General features: G+C 36.5%; 1 protein-coding gene across 2 annotated transcripts in view; it reads right to left on the bottom strand.

Annotated features, from left to right (window-relative positions):
- COG5 (component of oligomeric golgi complex 5) overlaps positions 1-24,300 on the bottom strand; it is a 185,353-nt gene that overhangs the window by 48,399 nt on the left and 112,654 nt on the right. For both annotated transcript variants that reach the window (XM_048302615.1, XM_048302616.1), the window contains exons 8-10: positions 13,108-13,273; positions 11,914-12,026; positions 11,742-11,819 (exon numbers count right to left, since the gene is read on the bottom strand). In XM_048302615.1, the coding sequence (XP_048158572.1) occupies positions 11,742-11,819; positions 11,914-12,026; positions 13,108-13,273 (357 nt within the window). The remainder of the gene's footprint in view (positions 1-11,741; positions 11,820-11,913; positions 12,027-13,107; positions 13,274-24,300) is intronic.

Raw genomic sequence — 24,300 nt, 5'->3', positions numbered from 1 at the left:
TCACTTGCAGTGGCAATAACAGGCAAAGAAATGAAGGTCTTTAGAATGTCATTCATTAAGATGTACCACTGCATCCCTCTTGAAGATCTGTTCATTAAAAGAGTGCAAGTTCAAGCTCAAGTTTCAGTTAAAAAAAAAATCATCTTAAAGAATTAATATAAACCTGAAAATCAGTTAAAGGCATACTGATACAGCTAAAAGTAATGATAAAAAATAGGATTATCATCATAAACTCTACAATTAGATGAGGAATTCATCCAACTCTACTCCTTATCACTAAAGATAAACAAGGATAAAGTTTATGGGTCATGTGTTAAGAATCGAGAGAGAACATCTTTTATGCTGTTGAACTCAAAATGTACGGTAATTAACACTGAATGCTAAAATAAACTGGGATTACAGAATCTCATTTTTGACTGCTTGAGGACAATGATGGATTTAGAAACTGAAGTAATTTATTTTACAGCTATGTTTGTATTTTCTGTAAAATTATACTTGACTTTCATAAATGGGCAAAATAAAATCAGAATATCAGAAAATGATTCAGAAGGTTCACTGCATAAAATCTCTTTTCTTTGGTAAATTTATTGCTATAGCATAAACGTGAAATTACTTAATTCTTTATTTCACAGTTTCAAATTTAGAACATGAAGACTACAATAAAACAAATGGCCTTTCACATCAAGTATAAATTAATCGGTTTTCATGTTCTCTATTCCAACCTGGAACAATGGTTTCCTATTGAGCATGGTAACTCAATTCAAATTCTAAATAATCTAATGGAGGTGGAAAAATACTTACAAAGCACTTTCAAACAACTTTTTTTCATTACTGTAATCACCATCTACATCTCTGTCACAGTCTCAGCAGAAAACGCAGTGATTAAAGGGTCCAGAAAACAAATAGCCATGTACCCTGCACATCAACATTCCTATCCTGTCAGATTCAACATGGTGACAAGTAACAGTAACATACATGTGAAGACATTTCATGTTGCTGTGGAAATACATAACTTTTCTATGTATCTCTATATACATATATAATATAAATTCAGACATACATACATACATATGTTCTCATGCATAGATAGCCACACCCATACCAATTAGCCTCCACTCATTATCTTGTGTCTTCTGACCTGGGAAAATGGTGTTCATTAACTGGATCAGAATTTTGTAGTGAAGAAGGCCCTCATGGCTCAGCTAGCCAACTGTATTATGTATGAGGAGAGACAGAAGGGAAAAGCTATGTGGAAAAGTCACGTAACATTTCATACTCACTGACTACTCAGTCAAAAATGTTTAGGGGAAAAAAATAAACGCCCTGGTTTCAAACCAACTAAAATCACTATCTACAGAGTGCTGGTTGCTTCTATAACACATGATACGAGATTTCAGTTTGTGCAGTGCTGAGATGCAGTCTCTCTGGAGGTGAAATATAGCTGCTGATTAATAGCACAGAGAAGACCATGTAAGAGCATTTGTGGCAGGAACTAGAGAATACTGTTGCCTACGCATACACCAGGGGGTATTTAAGTGGGTGGATTGTAGCTACCAAAACTAGAATACAGCAAGGCATTAGCATTAGGTACTCCTGAGGGAGTAAGAAGTGTCATATGCAACCATGACCATCCAGAAACAATTTATTTTGTTTAAATCTGTAATTTCTTTTGCGTACACATTAATTCAATATACTACTTTTTAAAGTACATTTAAGACTCTCACTGCTTGTTTTTTAAATAATGTGTTCTAATAAGGATTAGATATATGCCTGTATGAGAATTGTAATTTAACTGCTTAAAATGTGACAATAATCATTTGACAATAATCAATACTAGAAAATGATGCAGAAAGGGTAGCAAAAGGAGTGTTTTTCTCCAGCTTAGCAGGAAATTAAAGGAATGTCCCTTGTACTGGACAACTTCTTCAAGGACTGAAAAAGACAGGCAGGATGAATATGGAAGAGGAGAAGGCAGTTCTGCTTGCCTGAAATGTACACAGCAAATTACTGGATTATCTTAACGCAATGGAAAGTTTGTAAGCCTTCCCCTGTGCTTCACATGCAGCATTGTGAGCAGCAACTGACAGTATCAGAAAGTAACTGCTCTTTTGGGCCTTTCGCTTTCAAAAAACTAAAATCAGCTAGTTAAAATTACCTTCTTGTCATCTTCCCATCTGTAAATAATGAATATAGTCCTCCTCTACACTTATACCAAATATCCTCAGTGGTAGACAATGTATGGGAGCATTGGGTACATCCACATTTGTGATTCAATGTGTAGATAGGACTCTTTTTGGTCCAAAGCTGTCTTGTGTCTAATACTTGCTGTCTTGCAGAACACACTGAAGTGTGCTAGCAGACTAACTTCCACTATTCAAGGAATACACTACTTCATAATTATCTTAAAAAGAACAACTTCTGCAATTAAATAGCTTTTTGCCGTATATCATCATGTATTTGTAAAATAACCCAGAAGGATGTACTAATATTTCTATCAATTAATATTCTGAGACTTTAAATCAGGAATTTTCAATTTCTCTTGCTTCTGAAAATGAAATAAAATTGAAAGATGTTAAATTACTTACACCCCCTCCAAAATAAAAATGCTTGCTTTGAAATCTAGTCACAAGCAGATTAACATCTTGTGATACAATCCCTTGTAGCAGGAGCAGCTGACAAGATGAGTAATGAACTGCATCCGATTATCTTTTCAGCTCTGTAGCAATCATTTTCCAACAGCTTCCTATGCCATAACCAACAACACTGGAAAAAGGTCACCATTCTGTCATACTGCCCCCCTCCCGAGTATGTGTTTAACAACACAGAGAACACATAAACCTTTGGAAGCTGAGGCGTTGTTATCTGGCACAAAGCTGTCTCAGGTGCATACTGCGTACATAGAAAGCCTACATAAAACACCCGTACATAACTGAAAGTCTCCCAGAAGGAAATTATTGCACATTAGCATAAAATACAATGTTATTTCCTCTTGTCATGCGATACATTCTTTCTTCAACAAAAGAATCTTAACTGTAATTGATGGCATTTAAAACTCATGGTAGGCAAGATTCAGGTTGACATATACATATTTTCTCCATCATGAAATACAACCAAATTAAATCTACGAACATTAATTGCAAGCAATTGTAAGATTATAATGGCAAAACAGAACTTTCTCCCCAAACCAGATCCATTTCACTCAGCAATTTTTGAATTAATGATACTGTCTGTTCGCAACTTTATTTTGATCTCACAGCACAGAAAATCTGAACATAAATCATACTTTCTACTACTACAAAATGGTGGGGAAGTAAGATCAGCCACAGAAATGGCTATTTTCTAATAAAAATCTGTTGTGAAAATGCTCCTATGCCTAAAGCACACTTATATAAACTAATATCTAACAACAAAAACTGTGAATTAAAAATACTGTCGCTCTTGTTCCTGTGACCAGTGACCACTTTATTCCCCAAAACCAAACAGCTGAGCAGGCACTTACATGATTTAGTAGCCCCTATGCAATCCCTTATGCAGTGCAAGACAGTTTAGATCTGTCTTCCTCTTGTTAATTCTTTATTTGCAGAAATGAACTGAACAACTGCCCAGTAACATAAATTAAGGCAACCCTCTGTCATTCTCACCTGCTGGACAGCTGGCCACAACCAGGGGAATGGAAAGATACTTTTGACAGACATATGGACTATAGACACTTAGCTACTTTTAAGAATGTTATTTCTAGGTAACCCACTTACATCTGTGCAGAGTAAAATAGAAAAACACAACAATCAGACTGCACTCTGGCTCAGCCACTGTAATTTTCCCCTTTTTCATACTGTCCAAAAATTTGGTACTCGGTCACACATACTATTCACACAGGAATTATATGTTCATGAAAATGATACCCATAAATCAGACAAAATATGTCCAGCAGGCTAGACCACAAATGACTATGCATTTTTTCAACAGTAGGCTCACTTTATTGTGTATGTGAACTGGACAATGTTTATCTTTATTAAAATAATAGATGCAGGTAGTTTGTTCGACTTCCATTATATATCTTACTTATGTGAAATTTAAAATATGTTTAAGTGCTTTGCTCAATCAGAGCCATAACCAGTAATGCACTAAAAGTATTTTCACTTTATGTAACTATTTCATTTCAACTATTACTATAAAGTCACTGTTGTCAATACTCGGCACAAACAGTAACTCTGCACAACTTTCCCATAATAGAGCAGGTTTTAGATAAAACATTTGAGATTCTATAATAGAACCACAGAATTAACTAGGTTGGAAAAGACCTTTGAGATCATCAAGTCCACCCTATGACCTACCACCCTGTCAACTAAATCATGGAACTGAGTGCCATATCCAGTCTTTTTAAACACCCCAGGGACTGTTACTCCCCCACCTCCCTGGGCACCCCTGTCCAATGCCCAATCACTTTTCCTGTGAGGAACTTTTTCTCAGTGTCCAGCCTAAACTTCCCCTGGTGCAGCTTAATAACACTGCCTAATGCCAGTGCCAGGAGACATTTGGACAATGATAGTTCATCCTGCTCTCTGTCCCAGGAACTCCACGAGGCTCCAGTCAGATCATTCCTCCAGTCTCTTGAGGTCCCTCTTGACGCCAGCATGACCCTCTGGAGCATCAGGCACTATTCCCAGTTTTGTGTCATCAGCAAACCTGCTGAGGGTACACTCTGGCCCATCATCCAGATCACTAACAAAAACAGGACCGGACCTCGTACTGACCCCTTGAGGCGGGTACACCACTGACCCACTGCTACACTCTGCACCACTGATCACCACTTCCTGGGCCTGGCCATTCGACTGGGCCATTCATGATTAATCCCACACTGATAAAAAGCTGAGTTTCAGAACACAGTGCAACTGGGAGAGCCTGTAGACTCAATCATCTTCTATGCAATGACGGGTGGTAAGGAAAGGATTTAGATCAGTATTCTTTTACTGGTATGGAATGAATGGGTGGGGAGGGGAATTTATACTTATCTATTAATTTTTTTTTCAGTAGTCCTTTTATCTTTAGTGCATGGTATTACAGCACATAAGCAGACTTGTTAATAGTGTGAAGCAACACTATTACTCAGATTGATGCATTGACTGCATAGATTTGAAATTTAGATTCAGTGTTGCCTGCTTGCAAGATTATAGAAAAAACTACAGACTGACACAATTAATGTGCTAAACCCCTTCTCACTCACATGAAAACGATTTGTTTTCCCAGTTGAAAAAATATAACCCATTTTCACTAACAGTTACTAATAAGTTAATAAATCACTGAACAATAGTGGGCTGAGTACCAGTAACATCAGAGGGAAGATATTAGAAGATCTGTAGTCACTGTTACTATACAATAATATTAATGCTAAAGCCTGGAAAACTGATTTCAAGTCTCTTCAAACATAAAAACACCTTACCTCATTTTAAAAACCCATATCGAACTACTAATTAACTTTGCTATTACTGAAATGAAATTAATCTCTTTAGCTCTGTTCTTAATATAACTATTTAGTATCTGACATTAAGCATCATCAAGGTATCTCTCAAGGAATGACAATAAAAGTACCCCCCTTCTTCAGTATTAGACAAGAATGTAAGAAGATGCTGAAAGGACATATATTTATTTTTACAAATGTCTCTATTTCCTCTACACTGTAAATTTAGAACTTAATGAGTATCATTTCCCATCTGTGAATTATCATATTTGTGTGTCTAAAATAGCTATTTTAACATTCAAATAATAAATCTGACCCACTGATTCTAAACTGGCTCCTACTTCATGACAACCACTTCCAACTTATTTTTCCCTGTAGAAATTTTGATACTTTGAGTAGAATGTGAAAAGCATCTTTATTGTGAAGCCTCTTTGAAATGTAAAACAATATAGTGAATATTACCATGCAGCCAGTTGCTGCAGGCTCCTGAAATCAGGCTTTGCATACTAATACATACAGCGTTTTCTATCTGTAATCAAACGCTCTGCCATGGAGAAATGCGGGACTTGCGAATGTTGCTCTAAAAACAGAAGACATTTAAAGGACAGTCTAAATATTTTTTCCACCAATAAAGCAACAATGCAAATAATTTAACAATTTCATACGGCAAGATCTTATGGGACAGAAATAAGGAAATCTATTTGCACTATTTCTATAGCAACACAATTGCCAAATGTTAGACTGTGAACAAAAAGCCATCATCCTCAGTAGTGTAATTAATCAGTAAAGAAAAGACAAATTCTGAGTGTATTTTCAATAACCTTTTTCTATATCCTTAAAGTAGTCAGGATTAAATTTCTTAAAATAAGAGTGAATTTAAATTTCTAATGTTGTTTACGTTATACATTACAGGTGCAGAGATGTCAATAAATGACACTGTGATTTTAAAAATGACCTTGATTTTTTTGTTTTACTGCAGGGCACAGAATTTCATTACACTGGGTTGATCAGTTTATATCCAAGGTGCAATAGTTTCTAGACTTTCAGCAGTAGTGCAACATTTTAAAAAGGTCTCTTTATGCAGGTGACAAAACAAAAGCTGGTTTGCTTTTTTTTTTAAAACCTTCTTGACTAGAATATAAAGTTAAGACTCTGCATTCCATAGAATACTGGAATTCTTAAGCGATCCCTCAGAAAAACCAACTTGTAAGGAAGAAAAATACTTAGGTATTAAACAGTGTCCTAAATCTTCAAAACTACTTAAAACATTAATTAATCTTTCCATATTCCTGCAAGATATGCATCAACTGAAAATAAATGAACTTAGTATTCAAAAGCCAGTAACTACCCCAGGGATTTGACAGCTTTCTTCTACCCAGAGAAATGATTTAGTATGTACAGCTTCAATTCAAACTATGCTTTCACCTTGACTACTCCATATCCCCTCCAAGGATGAAAGGGTGGTTTGTTACCATGTCCACTCAGCCTGGAGCTGTTAAGGTAAGATTGACAAGAATGATGATAAAAGGCAGCACTTCTGGTAAATGTATTTCTTTTCCAATGGCAAGCTGACTAAAAACCAACTGACTTAATAATTTGCAGTCATCACTGATCTGCAATTTGCACAAACACCACCAAACCAGAAGTGAAAAAGAACGAAGGTCATTATTACCTACTAACCCACGCCACCTCCACACCATCCCTTTTCTTCACAGCTGCACATTTCTGTCAGAGAAACAGAATTAAAGTTCTAGAGAAATCGTAGTGTCATTAGAAAACCATTGCACAGGCTCTGACCCTCCCATGTGAATTAGAATCAAATTACTTTTAGAATGGCTGTCTGGGCACACAGATCCATCCAAAATGAGAATTGGGACTTTTAACTGCTATGATCTTTTTCGCTCTTTAAGAGTTCTCAAAAATCCTGCAAGTGAATTCAGCAGGGCAATTTGCAGATCTGAAACAAAGAGCGTCTTCAATATTTTGGGAACCAAAAACCTGCTCATCCACCTGTGTTTAGATCTTCACAAAGTACCTCATTATTGCTTAAATAACAAACAGAAATCACAGCAGAAATGATGTGCAAGTAATCCAATTCTGCTTCTACAAAAAATACTGAAAAATAAATCATATACTTGCAATAATTGGTGAAAACCATACTATTTTCTGAATTCACAGAAGACAATAATTAGATTATTTTTCAATTTTTTCCACTTGGGATTATTTTTAATTGGGTCAACTGAATGTGAATATGTGATGATAGATGTGAATAATTTCAAAGCAGCAACATTTTTTAATAAGTTTGGACAGGGAAGAGAAATAAGAAGGTGAAATATAAGTACACTCTGTCAATAAATATCTATATTTTCCATTTATTTTCTTTATCTTATGTAATGCTGAGGACATTTCTTTCTGTGTCGTTAACACCTCATATTGCCAGTGTTGACAACTCAGGAAAAAAGCCTGCTTACTCACCAAACATTCATCAGCAGCAGCAATGATAAGAGCCCTCCACAAAGTACATAATAACACTCCCTACAACTCTCAGCTCACTTTTTTACCCAGAGGCTTACATAAACGACAGGGTTTGTGATGTGCCTTGGTTGCAAACAGGACAGCCAAAGGCGAGCAAGGACAGATCTGCCTGTACTTTTCTGCCCAGCGGAGAGACCCCAGCTCATCCTTTCTACTGACCACCCCAAACCCCCACTAAAAATGACTTGCTGCTTTTCAGGCTGCTTTTCCTCTTTGCAGAACTGTTCCCTGACGCCTGTGTAGGAGTGAAGGACCCAAAATAGATGAGGAGCAAAGATCATTTTCAACTCTTTTACAAGGGGCTAAGAAGGACTCTTATCTCTAATTAGGAAGGTGGCTGTCACAGAATATGTTCTGCTGCGATTTACACTGAAGTCAATTGTAGTTTAGGCATTACAACAGCTGAGGAAGGATTAGTCACTACACATTAAAAGAGAGAAGCAATAAAGCAGAATAAACTGAAATAACTTATTAGCTCTCTGAAAGTGAATGAAGCAATTGAAAGAAGTGATATAAATAACCAGTCATTAGGTGAACAAAAATATCAAATTTACATTATTTAAATCTTATTTGTAATTTTAATTTTTACTCTTAACATTATGACAGCATTAACCCTACCTTTTAAAAAATGTGTGCAATGAAAGCTCTATTCATTTTCCCCAAAACTAGAAATCAGAACTCCATGAATTCTGAATTCTTTTAGCACTCTTCAACTAAAATCTAGTCATTAAAGGCCTTTTTTTCTTACATAAAACCCAAAAAATGTCCATTCAATCGTATTTCTCCTTTAAATAGTTCATAGATTTGTTAAAAAATCAAATCTGTAATTTAAATGTGTAAAAATTAATAATGAATCTATAGTTCATGACTAGTATGAAATGAAGCTTTTAGAAGGTACTATGAGTGCATAATTTATTTTCAAGATTTCATTAATTTCATATTGTGACAAAGGAAAAATACCAAAATCTAGATCTGCACAGGGAAAAAATGTGCAGTATAAATTTAATCTCCAGATTCTTCCATGATCCTCATGTAAGCCTGAGTCTGTTACTTAACTCTTGGCCACATCTAAAGCTGGTAAAAATTGGAAGGGAATTCTGTAGGAGAAACCATAGGATAGAAAAGATGCAGGTGTTGTTGTTGCCCTCTTGCTGAACTGCAGTATTTAAAATCTTCCAAGTTCTGTACCTCAGTTTCTTCATCTGTCAGGTTTTGTTTCCTTTGTTTTTTTAAAAAAGAGAGTTTTTGTGAATCCTTTAATTAATTAGCTAGTGCTTTTAAAACTACATTTTTGGATACAGCATGATACAACACTACTAAATATTAAGGTAACAGGTAATAAGAAAGCCGGAAAGCACATGTTTGAGATCATAATACAAAATAAGAAAAACTGCAGGCTGTGCTATCTGTGAAGAGAAAGACACAAAAAATCCCCAACGGAAAAAGGGAATGATGACTTAAAAAAAAAAGGCAAGTAGCTTCCTTGCTATTAAAGGACTTGTGCTTTAAAAAGGCTGGGTCTCCTCCTCTCCTATGCTTCCTAGGATGATACTTGCACTGCAGTAATCAAAACAAGGAAGCAGATGGACAGGCAAAGTGGTACTGCAGCTGCTGCAGAAGATGACTATAATAATAATGTTGACATCAGTAACAGTAATTAGTGCACAGACTGTAGAGCGGATGATTCGTTTTCCTATCTTCTGGAGTGGGCATGCTGCTCTAGCAAATGGGTACAATGTTAGTACCTTTGGCTTGTTTTGTTCATTTGCTCAGTTTATTAATGAAATTGAATACAATAAAGAAAATCCAACTTCTCTTCCCCTCCAGAACACTTGCTGAAGAAAACACATTTCAGTTTGGTTTAATATGAGATGGAATCTTCATTAGTAAATGGCAAAACACCAATTTCTTATTTATATCTAAAACAATTCATACTCTCCCATACAGCCATCTGTACATATGCTCCTGAATTTCAGCAGCATGCAGTACTTGGCTGGTTTTGTCTGAACAACAGTTCTACTCTTTGGTGTGACCTCACCCACCTGCAGCCTGGTGCCGCACCTTTTTCAAGAAACACCAGAACAAATGGTCTGTGAGAACGTCCAAGAAAAACACTGTGCATACTGAACCATTTCAGGCAAGAAGTAAGTAAAGCATCGGTGCCATCAGCAGTACTGTGTCATGCTGAGAGAGTTCTGCTAGCAGAACATGTGATAAGGATGTACGACTCCTCCTTAGCTGCCCCACTGAGAATGACCATGTCCAGCCTGGCACTATACTACACCAAAACACTCACCAAAGAGCAATGTAATTGGAAGAGTGATAACTGTGGAAAAGTAAATAGATGGATTTTATTTGGGAAATACAATTTTTCACTTAGATGCAATCCTGCAATATGAACTTAAAGTGAAGGAAGAGTAATCAGAGAGATCACGGAACAGGCTTAGCATAAGACAACCCAATAAGTCTTTTATTTTCTAATGAGTTTTTCCTTACCCTGCTTACACTGAAATTCATTTTCCCTGGTCATTTAGTCTCCAGGATGATAAAATATTTTCTTTGGCTTCCCTCAATCATCAACCTCAAAAACTGGAAAAGCTCCTTCTTCAGTTGGTGAAAAACTCCTTTTCAAGTGATGTTTTGCAAGAGGGAAGAGTGAAAGTGAGAAGCACGGGCACAGGGTGGGAGCCACTCATGAACACCAACAGATCATTTTTCGAAGCTCCCTTTCCATCCAAACTTCCTGAGCCTTTCAGCATTTCTGGTCTGTCTCCAGGTTTCTGCTGATCCACTGAAGGGCTGATCCACCCAGGCAGCAATAGATATTTTTTGCCAGATTGAACTTTTTTAAATTAAGAAAATATGCTAAAAGTTTCAAAACTTTTTGAGGGGGGTTGTGGGATTTTTTGTTTTGTTTTTTTTGTTGTTGTTGTTGTGGTTGGCTTTGTTTGTTTGTTTGTTTGAACACAAAAAGAGAAGCTTGAAGTGCCTCATAGAAAAGTGATGCTCTGTGCAACGTCTTCTGGAAATGGGCTTAAGAGACAGATAAAGGCTGTATTTAACCTTCATTATTTGCTTTCACTGTTGAGAAGACCACGTTTGCATATGAAGAGCTTCCCCACGTTATTTCAAATATTAAGGCCATGTAAATTAAAAATCCAGTTATACACTTGGCAAGAGATGTCAGCAGGAACACATCTTTTGTTTTTGCTCTCTTTTACTAAGGTAGATGAGACAGTTTCAGTAATCCTGTTCCTAACACTGAAGGAGACCATTAATCAAATTATTCCAAATATGAAAAAAAAAAATGCAAATGAATGGAAAATAATAGGTATTCAAAAGAACAGCCATGATTATTTTTCAAGGGAGAAATTGTCAAGAAGTGAGAAACAGATGGCTGAAAATGATAGATGAAGACACATTCTCCTATGCAAACGAACAGATTTAATTAATTACTCAAATCACATCATATTATAGAATGACATTAATGATCCATACAGTGGTGCCTTATCAGCTCCCTTTAAAAGAAAACAAAAGAAATTACAACAAAATGAACATGTTTACATCCTAAAGATATAACCCACAGACCCCAAATATATCCTTCAATGTTAGTTTGACTTTCAACACTTTCCCATCAACTTAATTTTAAAAAAATTATGGAACTGTAAAATTGTAAACAAACTCCTCCTCTCCTCACATTTTTCTTCACAGATTTACTAAACTATGTTCATCTAAATTAAAACTTTACCTTAACTATCTCCTCTATGAAGCAGACATGTGACACAGGATCTCTTTTCTTTGCCAATACTTTCTGCAAATGCTGCACCTGTAGGAAAGGATTTATTAAGAGAGAAAGTGACATCTAAATTCTTATATCCAAAATTGCATGACAAGACAAACAGGAATTAGCTGCAGAGTACCTGTCCGCAAGCAGCACAGATCTGATCCATGAGTTTCTCCATGTTTGTCCAGAGGGCTGCTCGAAAAGCTGCTGTGTTCCCAGGTGTTGGCATAGCAGCTCTACCAGGGCCACCTAAATTGTTTTTAAACATACACAGCAGCACAATTCAGCTTCCACACACGAAAATTAAAATACTAGAAATATAGATCTCTGTGCACTTTGACAGATACTTTTTTTTTTTTAAAGCAGCCTAAAATACCTTCAGAACAGAGCTTTGTGAATGGCCTCAGATGTCTGAACTGAGAAGTTGACTAAACTCTGAAGTTCAGTGGGGATACTTCATGCTCATGACTGTTACATGCTCTACCAATTCAGACCTCCACAGAAACACCACAGTAATGCCAATGAGCAGTTTTGCAGGATTTAATAGCAAAGTGAAATGGCAGAAAGAGCATCTGGGAAAAATAAAGGTATTACCAGCTCAGGACTTAAATGCATAGACAAATTGCTAAAAAAAAGTGATTCCTTCCAGAAGGGCATGAAGCTTCTAAACAACCACTTCCCTTGAGAGAGGATGCACTTCTTTATTATGCCACTGATTATGGGTCTGGACCCCCACCTTGTTGCAAGACTTGTTTAAAAAAAATCAAATGTTTGTATCACCAAAGTTCAAATTTGCCTGCTCACCCAACTCCTCAATATCTTCTGGTATCTGACCTAACTCAAAACTAAATGTTTAATAGTGCAACATTTCTTCATATTGAATAGTCTGCTTTGAAACAACTTCCACCTGACAAAAGCATAACAATGTACTTGCAGGTTTCTTCCACTGGTTGCAAATAATTTCAACCTGTAGTCCTCCCACCAATACAAAGAAAGCAGAATTTGGAGTCATCTTTCCATGAGAAACTGCTAAGAAAATGCCACAAAGTTGTAACCTAATGAGGACAACTTTCTGTGCAAGTTAGGAAGGAGAGGCAGGGAGGAATAAAGGAAAACGTCCGAGCCAAATATCAGACAGTCCCGATTTTGGCTTGCAAAGCCAAATTAAATGATTTCTGAGATATGCTTACTCCCACCCTCTACTGGTTAAAGCAAGCAGGGAAATGTTTCTAGAACAGGCTTGGATGTGAGAGTTTCTTCCATTTTATACATACAGTACTCCTGTAAAAAACACAACCAGTTACCATTCTCTGTAAAACAAGAATCATACCTCTTGTGACTGTTTGAGATGGTTGGGTCAATACTTTGATATCCAAAGCATTTTTTATGTTCTCTTCCAGGACTGTGCAGTATCCATCCACCACATTAGCAATGGTATCTTTCAAAGTCCCAAGATTATGGAAAACCTGAAGAGCAGTTCCCACTTGCGTAGGATTCTGGAGAAAGAAGATATTTTAAAAATAACGATTATCTTTAGCTGTTCTACTGGGATGTTTTAACCATGATGAGACAGCATTTTAGTGGGCAAGTTCATCTTTTAAGTTCAGTCTGCTAATTCATTTTGTTTCAGTTACTGGCATCCTTACCACAAAACAGAGAACAGAGGGTAAAAGGAGACAACTGATTTCCTTTGATCTCTGAGCAATGCTTTGCTTAGATCCCTTTGGTGCTATCCTCAGAATATGACGAATGGAAAGAAAGGAACTGGAAGCCCTGCTGGCAGTATCTAACCTGGGGTGGGTTATCAGCAACTGATCCAGTAATTCTGGGGTTAGTTACAGTACAACTCTATTCAGCTATGGTGTAGTTAGTAATATTGTTTTAACATGCACTGCTTGTTACAGTACTGTCAGTTAAGTCCCAAATAGTTCATTAAATGTGATACAGGCTTTAAAAAAAGTACTAACGAAGGATAATAAGAAGCAAGCAGGTCAAGCCCCTGCTACTGACTACTGCAGAATTTAAGCTTGTATTTCTACATTTCTATTTCTACTGTTGACAGTAACTTTATTTTCCTCACAGCAGAATTAAGAAACAAAGTAATGCAGTGATTATTTCCAAAGCTTGCAAAAAAAAAAAAAAAAAAAAAAAAAAAAAAAAAAAAAATCAATACAGAGCAGTGAAAACTATCCAAAAACTGTCCAGGTCCACTATTTAAGAGACCTCTGATTAAGATTGAATCTGATGATAATTCCACTTAGCAACACTAAACACTGGCATGAGTGCTATTTAGCAAGAGAAAAGCCTCAAATTATTGCCTTTGGAAACTAAGCACTGTCATCCATACACTGAATACTGCTTTTTTAATTAGCATTCACAGGCAATTAGTGGAGGGGGCAATCAGTTGATCACACACACATTAGAGATGCAGTCCTTTGTCATTTTTCTTAGTGACTTGTGCCAGCAGTAAAGAACATCGTCTGACAGAAATGCTGGCAGTCAGGCTGGACAGAATCATCCGAGACCACAGGCACTTCCCAGTACAAAGCCCACTTTGGCTTTGGCCATGGTGCAGCTGCTGTGCTGAGGATGCACTTGCTGGTACATCCACCTATGGCAACAGGTTTTCTGATCTGTTGGCAAACAATGCTCTCCTCAAACCCAACATTTCAGAGGTCACACCCCTATAACTGCACATTCATGCCACTTTTTCTAGGGTTTCTATAAAGATCAAAACCACAGTTAAAGCAAAAAAAAACAGGTCTCATCTTCTTTCCCAGCTCCAATGAGGCGTTCCCAGGTTTAGTGGAAAGCAAAGGAATATTAGGCATGCATTATGGTCTGCAGACCTTATACTAACTATACCAGTTTCTTTTTCCAAACAGTGTGGGAGTTAATGAGCATTCCCAGCATAGTATTACGGGTCTGGGACTTGTAGGTTTAGTTTTTTGACAACTGGGTATGCTGTAAAATTTCTAAGCATCCTGTGGGTGTGCTTGTGGAGGTGGGAAAGTAAGCCATAAAGACTGGAAGATTAATGGGATGTCAGAAAATGAAGAGTACTATAATGCAAGCAGGGAATTTGGGGACAGAATGAACAAGAGAAAGAAAATATAAATGGGAAGAGGACGGGGAATAGAATGAAAAGACTCTGGAAGAAAAAGAGAATGAAACTGAAAGGAAGAAAAGACAGAAAAGACACACCTCATTTACCAACCTTTCCTAAATTGTTCTAATTTTTACAGAATACTTACATGATTATGAAACCAGGTAGTGAGTCAGTAATACAAAATCAATACCTTACTACTACTATAGGAGTGCTGAACTAGATTTCAGCCAGGCTCTAAAGTTCATATATTAAATCATAAAAAGTAGAACAGCATCAAAAGGTGAGATGGGCACTATCCAGCCTTAAATAATCAATGGCCAGATACTTACTTTTCTGACAAACAGGCAATACAGGCACAAATAATTGCAGGCAAATAATCAATCTTAAAGCTCCCACATGACAGTTTAGCAAACTAACTCTGCATCTACTGGGCACGAAAGACACTAAAACATGCTCCAAGAGAGCCTGAGCTTTATTTCTAAAGAACTGGTTTTAGCCAGAAGTTTCAAACCAAAATACATCATTATGGAAACTGCTGATACTCAAAGTATCTTCCAAATCTAGTACCAAAATTAAAATCAGAATGGAACAAAGATTATGCAGGTGGCCTATTTCTTATTTGCTTTAAATTGTGGACATGGCCACAAGATAGAGGGTTTCTAGCTCATGTGTTCATCTTGTATAACTGGAATTGGAGACATATCAAATCCCTGACAATGTAGAACAAAGTGTATTCTTTTATTTGATTCATATACAGTAATTTTCTCACCTCAGAAAACAGTTTTTGTTTCATATGCCCCAGACAAGCTATGTAACAGTCCATTGTTGGTTTATGACTAATCCTAAGAGAATGGAAATTTTTATGCACAGCTAGTTTCTAGGTTTAGACAATACGTTAAAAAAAAATGAAGCACCACTTGGGACAAAAATTATGTGAAAAGAAAATGTTGAAAAGCAGTGCAGAAATTAATTATTGTACTTTAAGGCTTGTATAGACATCTCAAAATTAAACTGTTCATCATTAATACACACTGCACAAAAAGTTGAGAACCAGTATTTCAGAATTTGCTACTACTAACAGATTTTATTGATAAGATTTGTACCTTACATTTTCCTTCTACCTGACAAAGCTTAAAGCTAAACAGTTCTGAGATTCGACAGGCTGCCATAATTTTTATCAAGAAGAAAGTATGCATTCAAAGTTAAAGAGAACTAACCCCAACAGTGATCTACAAAGGAAAATGGAATCACATCAGAGAATATTCAGAATAGCTATCCAACAGGAACAATATGGAAAATAATATAACTACTTTTGAGATGGAATTTGATGAGTTCATCAGCAGTATTATATAACCAAGTTGTCTGCCACTGCAGGCAACCAAACTTAGCAATTTCAGTGTTCTCCTAAGAATCTCTGTCTGTAAAAAATTTGTACATTTGCCATAAACTTGAAGCTATGGCAATCAAGAGCATAGAGGTCAAAGAAAAACAGAGGAGCATTTAGTAATATGTTAGCAATACAGTGTAATCTAAGCTCGTATAAACACAAGCATACACAAGTGAAATAAAAACATGACCCCACAAAGTGTAGGGAAACAACACCACCTACTCAAAAATTAACTACAGTGATCTTCAGACTGCAAAAATTATAATGAATCAGGGAGTTAAGGAGAGACGGCATTAAGTCCACCAATAATACCCTTCTCCATTCAAAGCACTCCTCCATCTGGCAACTCACAACATAGTATGTTACAGATAGATGGAAACTAAATTCCACAAATGTAAGTGCTTAAGAAGATTCAGTGAGTCATCAATTCAACATATGAAGGAAATAGAAGAAAAATCAACATGCTCAAAAGCTAGTTCTACCATGAAACAAGTCTCACAAATATTTTTCAACATCAAAGTTTCTCAGCATCCATCAGACAATAGATTAGACAGCTTTGTCAGAAGGCTGATACCAGTCATCACCTGAAAAAAACAGAATGGGTATTTCACTTTATGTTTTTGCAAAACATAAAGATACTCATTCAGCAGAAAACTATGAAGAGATGTTCACACCAGATGCATTTGTTCATTTTCTCTATCAATGAAAACTGTTCATTTTATTAACATAATTTCTGATTAATTTTATCCCATCCCATTCCATTTGGTTCTGTAGACAATCATACACAAGACGAGAAGTAAGTGTCATGCAGTCATTAGTATGAATGTGGGGTTTTTTTCACAATTACATCATGCCATTGTTTCAAAGACCAGGCAACTGGACTCAATAACCCAGCAGATGCTGTCCAGGCCAGCATGGCAGTTACAGTCATTCTCAGAGCACAACCCCATTTGGTCACTTTCTTTCCCACAAAAATAATAACCCTATGAAGACTAAATATAAATGTCATTAAAGACTTAAATAAATATATATTACATTTCTATTTTGAAAATATCTCCTAGGATGAAACCAAACAATTTTATTGTGTTAACTCCAATATCGCAACTATTTTATAAGGTCCAAAATTGTAGTTTTTTATTTTATGATTGCCACTAGTATTATCAGAATAATTTTCTGAAAGCATCGCTAAGGAAAGAGCAATAATCTTTTTCATCATTAGAAATGCAGCTTGGATGAGCAAATCTGCTCCTCACAAGGGAGTGTGGTGATGACGCTGAGCTAATTTGGTGACAGGAAGATTCCTGGCATAAGGCTGAACCAAAAATAAGAAACTTGGTTAACAAGCAAAACTAATGGCTCAAGTGCTACAAACACAGCTTCCAAACTCACACTCCACCTTCTCATGGTACAGGATTCACCATGTGGATCGTTCTTCTCTACCCAGTTCTGTCTTAGGGAACTTCACATCATTATTTCTTTATCCAGTACAAGTCTGTCCCTAAGATCCCATGCCACAGGGTTTTCACCTGTGTGGACTATCAACTCCCTTCTCAAATGAAAATGTGTTAATTAGCAAAAATATTTATGGTCAATACTATCTGTGGCAATTACTACTACTTTCGTGAAGAAGTAGTGTTACAAATGTAATTAACTGTTAACTTTCATGCAGTTAAATTTCACAAGGACCTGCACCACCAATAATCAGAACACCTCTCTAAGGAAATGCTCTTTTACAGTACAGTTTGGAAGGACCATATACAGAGATGTCAAACTTGGACTAGTCCCTCACTTAGAAATTAGTTCCATAGCTACTAAGGTATACAAGAACATTTCTATTGTGCTGATTAAAATCAGAACAGTGGCTCTGAAAATCTTTACCATTCTGCAGAGAGCAGATAACCCTGTTCAGGAGAGGCTGTGGCAGAAACCCCATAGAAAATTTTCACCGCCTTTAGACAGATATCTATACATATACAGATAGATAGATAGATATTACTCATTAGCTGTGATTTCAGCGTGCTGTCACATCCTCACCTCTTATGTAAAACATTTACCATGTCCCATATGCAAGCAGTAGAAGTGTAACCCAGCTCAAAAATAATTACATAGGGTGCTTAGATGGAGGAAGATCCATAATTACTAATTATTCCAGGAATCACTTAAACAGAGTGGTCTGACAATGTGGCAAGCAAGGAATACCACAACATTCCCTAACCATCAAGAAATAATCAGCACTAAAATACAACAATCCTAGAACAGGATGCGCACTGAAATAACCAAACTCGTAAATTAACGTATATTCTCTGACGAGGAATATAAAAGGCTACTGCAGTCCTTACAGAGTAAATGCAAAAGCAGTTTCCATCTTATACTTCTGAGTACCTTTGACTGGCATTTAGTATTAACTAATTTCATTTGACAGAAGATTTTCTATATTGGGAACTGTTTCAGTTACTTTTTTAAGTTTACTTCACACAGCTCCTTTTGTTTGTAGAAGACAGCAGTTGCAATTTCCAACACAGTACTGCTTTACAAGGTCAAAAAAAGACCCCTTTGTGAGGCTGGAAATCCCCAGTCAGATGCTCCTTTACAGTGTTTGCCCCTTCTCTCCTCTCACTACCATTACAACATGCTGCCTCCTTCAAATAATTTTCCCATAAATAATGTTACTATCCCTAATGACAAGTACTACTTGAAGACCAAGTGACTGAGAAAGTTTTGCAAGCACTTGCAGCTACCCAGTTCTTAGTCATCTCTCACAGACACCAGAAGTGAAAAAATTAGAAGTTATTCCAGGAAAAGCTGCAGTTCAATTTAAAGAGCTCAAACAAGTAAACAGTGAAGAAAAGTTGGCCACCTAAGTCACGGTCAAGGCAAAATGACCTACTGAGCAGAATTAATAACTGACTAAGAATCATTGGAATTCTTGCTTTGAGGTATAACTCAGCTATTTTAATTGAAGAAAAAGTAACAAAAAACTAAAAGTAGAAATTAAATGCCAATGAAATTCAGTTTCAGTCTAAAAACAGTATTTTATTCTGTTTCCAAAAGTCCATGCCTAAAAAAATTAATTGGTGTATCACTACTCCTAAAAATGAACCTACTTAGGGAAGCTCATCTCTGTGTTCATTATCACTCCATCTGTCTTTTACTCTGTTCATCTCTAAAACCTGAGCAATAAATGAAAAGGTCAAATGTGTAAAGCCAGAGAGTACAGGCTTCTTCCTAATGATATCCCAGATATTCCTGTTTTAGCCTTTGCAGTGTTGGGAGGAATGAGAGGTTAAAATATTATGATTCGTTATAGAAATATAATAGGTAATACTGATATAACACATTGGCTAGATTAGAAAAGAACATTTTAAGCCTTAAGAGGCAAGAGTCCCAAAGCCAAACATTTAAATATGGTTAGGTTATAACATCTACCTTCTGTGAGCCCATGTTTGGAATACACTACCCCTTTTGGTAGATGGGCTTTCACATGAAAGGAGAACAGCCACAAAGCACAGTTATAAACCTCATCATGTCCTCAAACTAGGTCAGCCTTTTGTTTCTTGGAATAACAAGAAGGAAATAGCAAGAAGCTTTGCACTACAAAGGTTGAGGAGGGGAAAAAAAAAGAAACAGTAGCAATAAAGTACTAGAAAGCAAAGAAACAAGATTTTTCAACACAGCTAAATAGCTTGCCAAAACACTTATTCACCATAATAGTGTAATCAAAGCAACAGATGGCTAAGAGCTAATGGGACAGAAAGGCATCAGGAACTGTTGTGAAGAATTATCTCATGAAACATCAAGCAATGTTCCAAAGTTTACCAAGCCTTAGGCTATCAACGTGACAGCAATTTCAAAGAAAGTATCTGGCACCTCTGAGGACAGATCAGCTAGACTGACTAGCCCATAACAATTACAAATTTTATCCTACAATGCACTATTTGAGTGTAGGGAGAGTATAAAGTCAGAGTAGAAACAATACCAAATTTAGAAAACTAGTTGGGCAACATGGAAATGGGGGCTTCTGAGCCAAATCAAGCTTTTTAAAATGCTTCTCTCATCTCTTACACAATTTGACCAATCTCTAAACCCCTTACTGATAACAAACCAGTTCACACCTGAAGATGTGGCTTCTCTATTAAAAACACAGCTGGCCCTTTCTGATGAAGTTTAGAGAGCAGAAGGTGAGATTGCAGCACCTCTCCTGTCCTTGTGCTACCCCAACTTGCACCTGCCGATTCAAGTCCCACTACTGAAGAAGAGAAATATAAGGACACAAAATCTCATTACTAATTTTGATATCTGGACAAAAGCTTGTGACCAGATGTTTTCTTCTTCCTCCTCACAATGTCATTATGTACATGCTCACCCTGTTAGATGGTTGAACAAAGCCATTACAAACCAGAAATGTCAAGTTTTACTTTTAATTCAGTATTAACAATTAACATTAGGAATTAGCTACTGAAGGGTTATAACACGTTTTTCTCTCTTTACAAAAAAATCTAAAATCCTATTTCAGACAAAATATCCTTTAAATGGTATGCTCTGAATGATTTAAATATCTACCAAAAGCCATCTGGGTTTTCTTGTTCTCCTGCTAGTCATTGCAACAAGATAATAATTACCCATGCAAGTGACAACATCTCATTTCTGGAACCTGTGCATATATTGTCAACAGCCCTAAAGTGCCCTCAAGTATTTAAAAGGAATGAACTTTAAGAAGCTGTTTAGTCTTTTCAGCTAATATTTTCATACTCAACTACAGACAGATCTCCATCAAGGTCAGACTTGCTGTTCGATAGAATTTAAAAATGTTTTTTTTCTTCTTAATAAAAAGTTCAAATTTATTGTATCACACACCTACAGGAAAGTTTGCAGATAATTTGGTGAAGAACTGTAGGTTGGCAGGACTGCTGGAGATGCCTTAATCCACCTGCTTGCTCAAAGGAGGCTTTTACCACAGCAGTCTGCTCAGGAATGAGCCAGAAGACATGCTTTCTGCTCCACTTTCCCTTCCTAGTTCTTCTTACAGTTTCAGGAGAATGCAGCAATGGACTTGTGCAGTCATTTTCATCAGGTTTCACTGAGGACAGCTTGAAAGAGAGCAAGCACATATATACACCCCAAACACTTCTTCAGTGTTGGCAGTGTTACCCACACCCTGACAACAATCTCAGTCTTCCAAGTCCTCTTGTAAATTTGTCCACTGGGAGAAGCATGACAAAACTGACCTCTTTTTGTTACAGAATCTGCATTTATAGAAGTAGATTTTACATCTTTAGGCTTTAAAAAAACCAAAGGTTAGTCCCAATAAAATCAAATGGGCAAAGCTGTATCATACAAAAACTTTACTATGAAGGAAAAAAATCTGAAGTCCTCTAAAGAAAAAGAAATACTGTGCAGCAAAAGAAATAGCTTTGCCTGCAGCTAGCACAGGCACTGGGATCCAGTTCCGCCACTGAAAAAAGGCAGTCCCCTCCCCTCACTTCAGCTGTCAGCCAGCAATGCATTCTGAAACCTTCACACAAATGGGAACTTACTGGGGGTGCTACCTGCAGAAGGACAGAAGGGAGGTGAAAAAGGAGAAGAATAAGCAGCTGAGTGCACCTCTTCTTCCACACAGACGACATTATTCATCACCCAAGAACTGCAGTATTTTGATGCAAGATTTCTCCTTTCTAATGCAACATACTATTCAGTTCCCTACGCCATTTGAGCTTACCCAAAGCTTAAAATCTTTTGTTACCATAAATGTAACAATGTACAATAGCTCAGAATTTCATGTGGCACTGAGTAGCAGATCAAGAACACAGTGAAGCATTGATTTTTTCTGAGAGGATTAAGACAGAGCAGGTTTTTAACCTGAGAAAGAGGCAAAATGAATTATATTATCTTATTTAGATGAGTATCATGGCTAATCAATCATATTTTTCACTCTGCTCTATGCAGATGTGGCTTATTAATGCTTTGTATGTTCTTCTTGGATCACCTAATTGCATTATTGCAGAACCTGTTAACAATCAACAGTCAACAGTAGAAACCACAAATAGAATTACAGTCTGGGAGAGGCGTTTAACAATAACATACTATCTTATCTGGACAGAAAGAACCTCAGAGTAGCTTTAGTTTTGAAGAGACACAGATACACAAAAGTACCAATTTAAAAGGCTGGGATGGATTATACAGAGATTCAGCCAAAGCCCACGTCAGTCTCTGCTCAGTTGCATCCCTGGAATTTAGCAGAATTTCATATATCCTGTTCACCTTTGACTATCTAAAGCAAATCAGAAATATTTAAATCAATTTGGTATAAACCCCTTAAATGGACTAGGACTTTGGAAGACTACTTTATTTAAGCTCATTCTATAAAGACTAGACCCATGTAATTAAAACACTGCAACGTTTGATAAAGAAAAACCTTCATGGTCTCCATTCCAGTCTTACCTAAACTATTTTCAACAAGATCTAATCTTAGCCTACCTTTCTTCACCTGTAGCAATGCAAACACCACTTCCTTATTTCCCAGCTCTACCTTACCCATCCCCCAGTCCATCCTCCAGCCCTTCTGCAGTCTGGTTCTCATAACAGCTCCTTCCATTCCTATCTTTCTCTTTGGAGTTACCTTCAAGTCCCAAACTTAGTTTCCAGTTTCTGTACTGACACATAGTGTTCCCAGTCTCCTTCATTCTATCCCTACAGTGTATTTTATTTACAAAGCCTTTCACACCTGAGCAGTTCATAGCAGTGACCCAGGCCTCTCCGCATATAAAGAGATGAATCAATCATCATATTTGCATTAATTACCTTAAAAGTACTAGAATCAGATACATTCTTGCCCTTGTAGGTATTATCTAGTCCTATCTCAGTGTGGTTAGAAATGTCCAACACATAATGGTTGGCAGTGTTCCAGTCCAGAGAAACCACCTAAACAGATGGACAACCAGAAGCAGACTATGCAACAGCCCCTAATTTAAAATAATTTCTGTCTGCAAAGAAAGCTAAACTCAGTATTATTAAACATTCCTGTGTTTTCATGATGAATATTCTATGAGGAATAATTTTTTAGTGATCACAAATGACACTTACTAATTGGTTTGAAACCAAACTAAGTGTTTTATATTTCAAAATAACTAGTCTCAGTGGGGAGATCTAAAACACAAGGTCATTTTTAATAGCTTTCTAAGGTATTCTGACTTTTTTTCCCCCCCTCACACACACACACACACACACACACACACACACTGCATAGCTGCTAATTCTTTAGAATTTATTGATATCTAAAATTTTTGGAACAGTAATGCTATCCAAATTCTTCAAAAAGCACTATCTAACTCTAAATTAATATGTATTTAAAACATCATCTACAATGGAAGATTAAGTTTTCATGTTTACGTGACAACTGGTCAAATTAATTTATATGAATCTTCAAAGAAAAAAACTAGAAATTAATTTTAAAATTATCCAGCTGATCCTCATATAAAATTGTCACTAAACAGAATACAAAGATTTTGGCAAACAGCTAAGTGGTGATTCATAGCAGAGTGAAGGGATATAAAACATTAATGGCTTCTCAATTTTCACCTATTATTTCACCATAAAAGACAGTTATATAAAAATATTGTTCAGATCAGAAGCATTTTCAGGAATACCCATTTATAGAAACTATTTATAAACCACTTTCTTGCACTATCATAAAAACTGCAGCAGAAATTACAAGATTAGCAGGGCCACACAATAATAAATCCTTACAAATAAACACTGGAAAGTGAAGGCTATTTGTTGTGCTGCACGGAAAAGTGCAATAAAGTACTTGCAAATACTCCATTATCCAGTCACAGATTTTCGGTCTAATTCTGCATTTATGAGTCACAAACACCTACATGGGGAAAAAAAAAAAAGAAAGAAAAAAAACTCCAGACACATAATCTGTCAATCCACTTTGATTAACCATTTAGAAAGGCCACGAGCAGTAAAGAGTTTTATTTTTACAAAAATGTCACAGTTGGACATCAATTGCATTAGGCTTCCTAAAT

This window comes from Corvus hawaiiensis, chromosome 4 (assembly GCF_020740725.1).
Source record: "Corvus hawaiiensis isolate bCorHaw1 chromosome 4, bCorHaw1.pri.cur, whole genome shotgun sequence".
Lineage (NCBI taxonomy): Eukaryota > Metazoa > Chordata > Aves > Passeriformes > Corvidae > Corvus > Corvus hawaiiensis.
The sequence above is the reverse complement of the archived record's forward strand: the minus strand, read 5'-3'. Positions and strand labels throughout refer to the sequence as shown.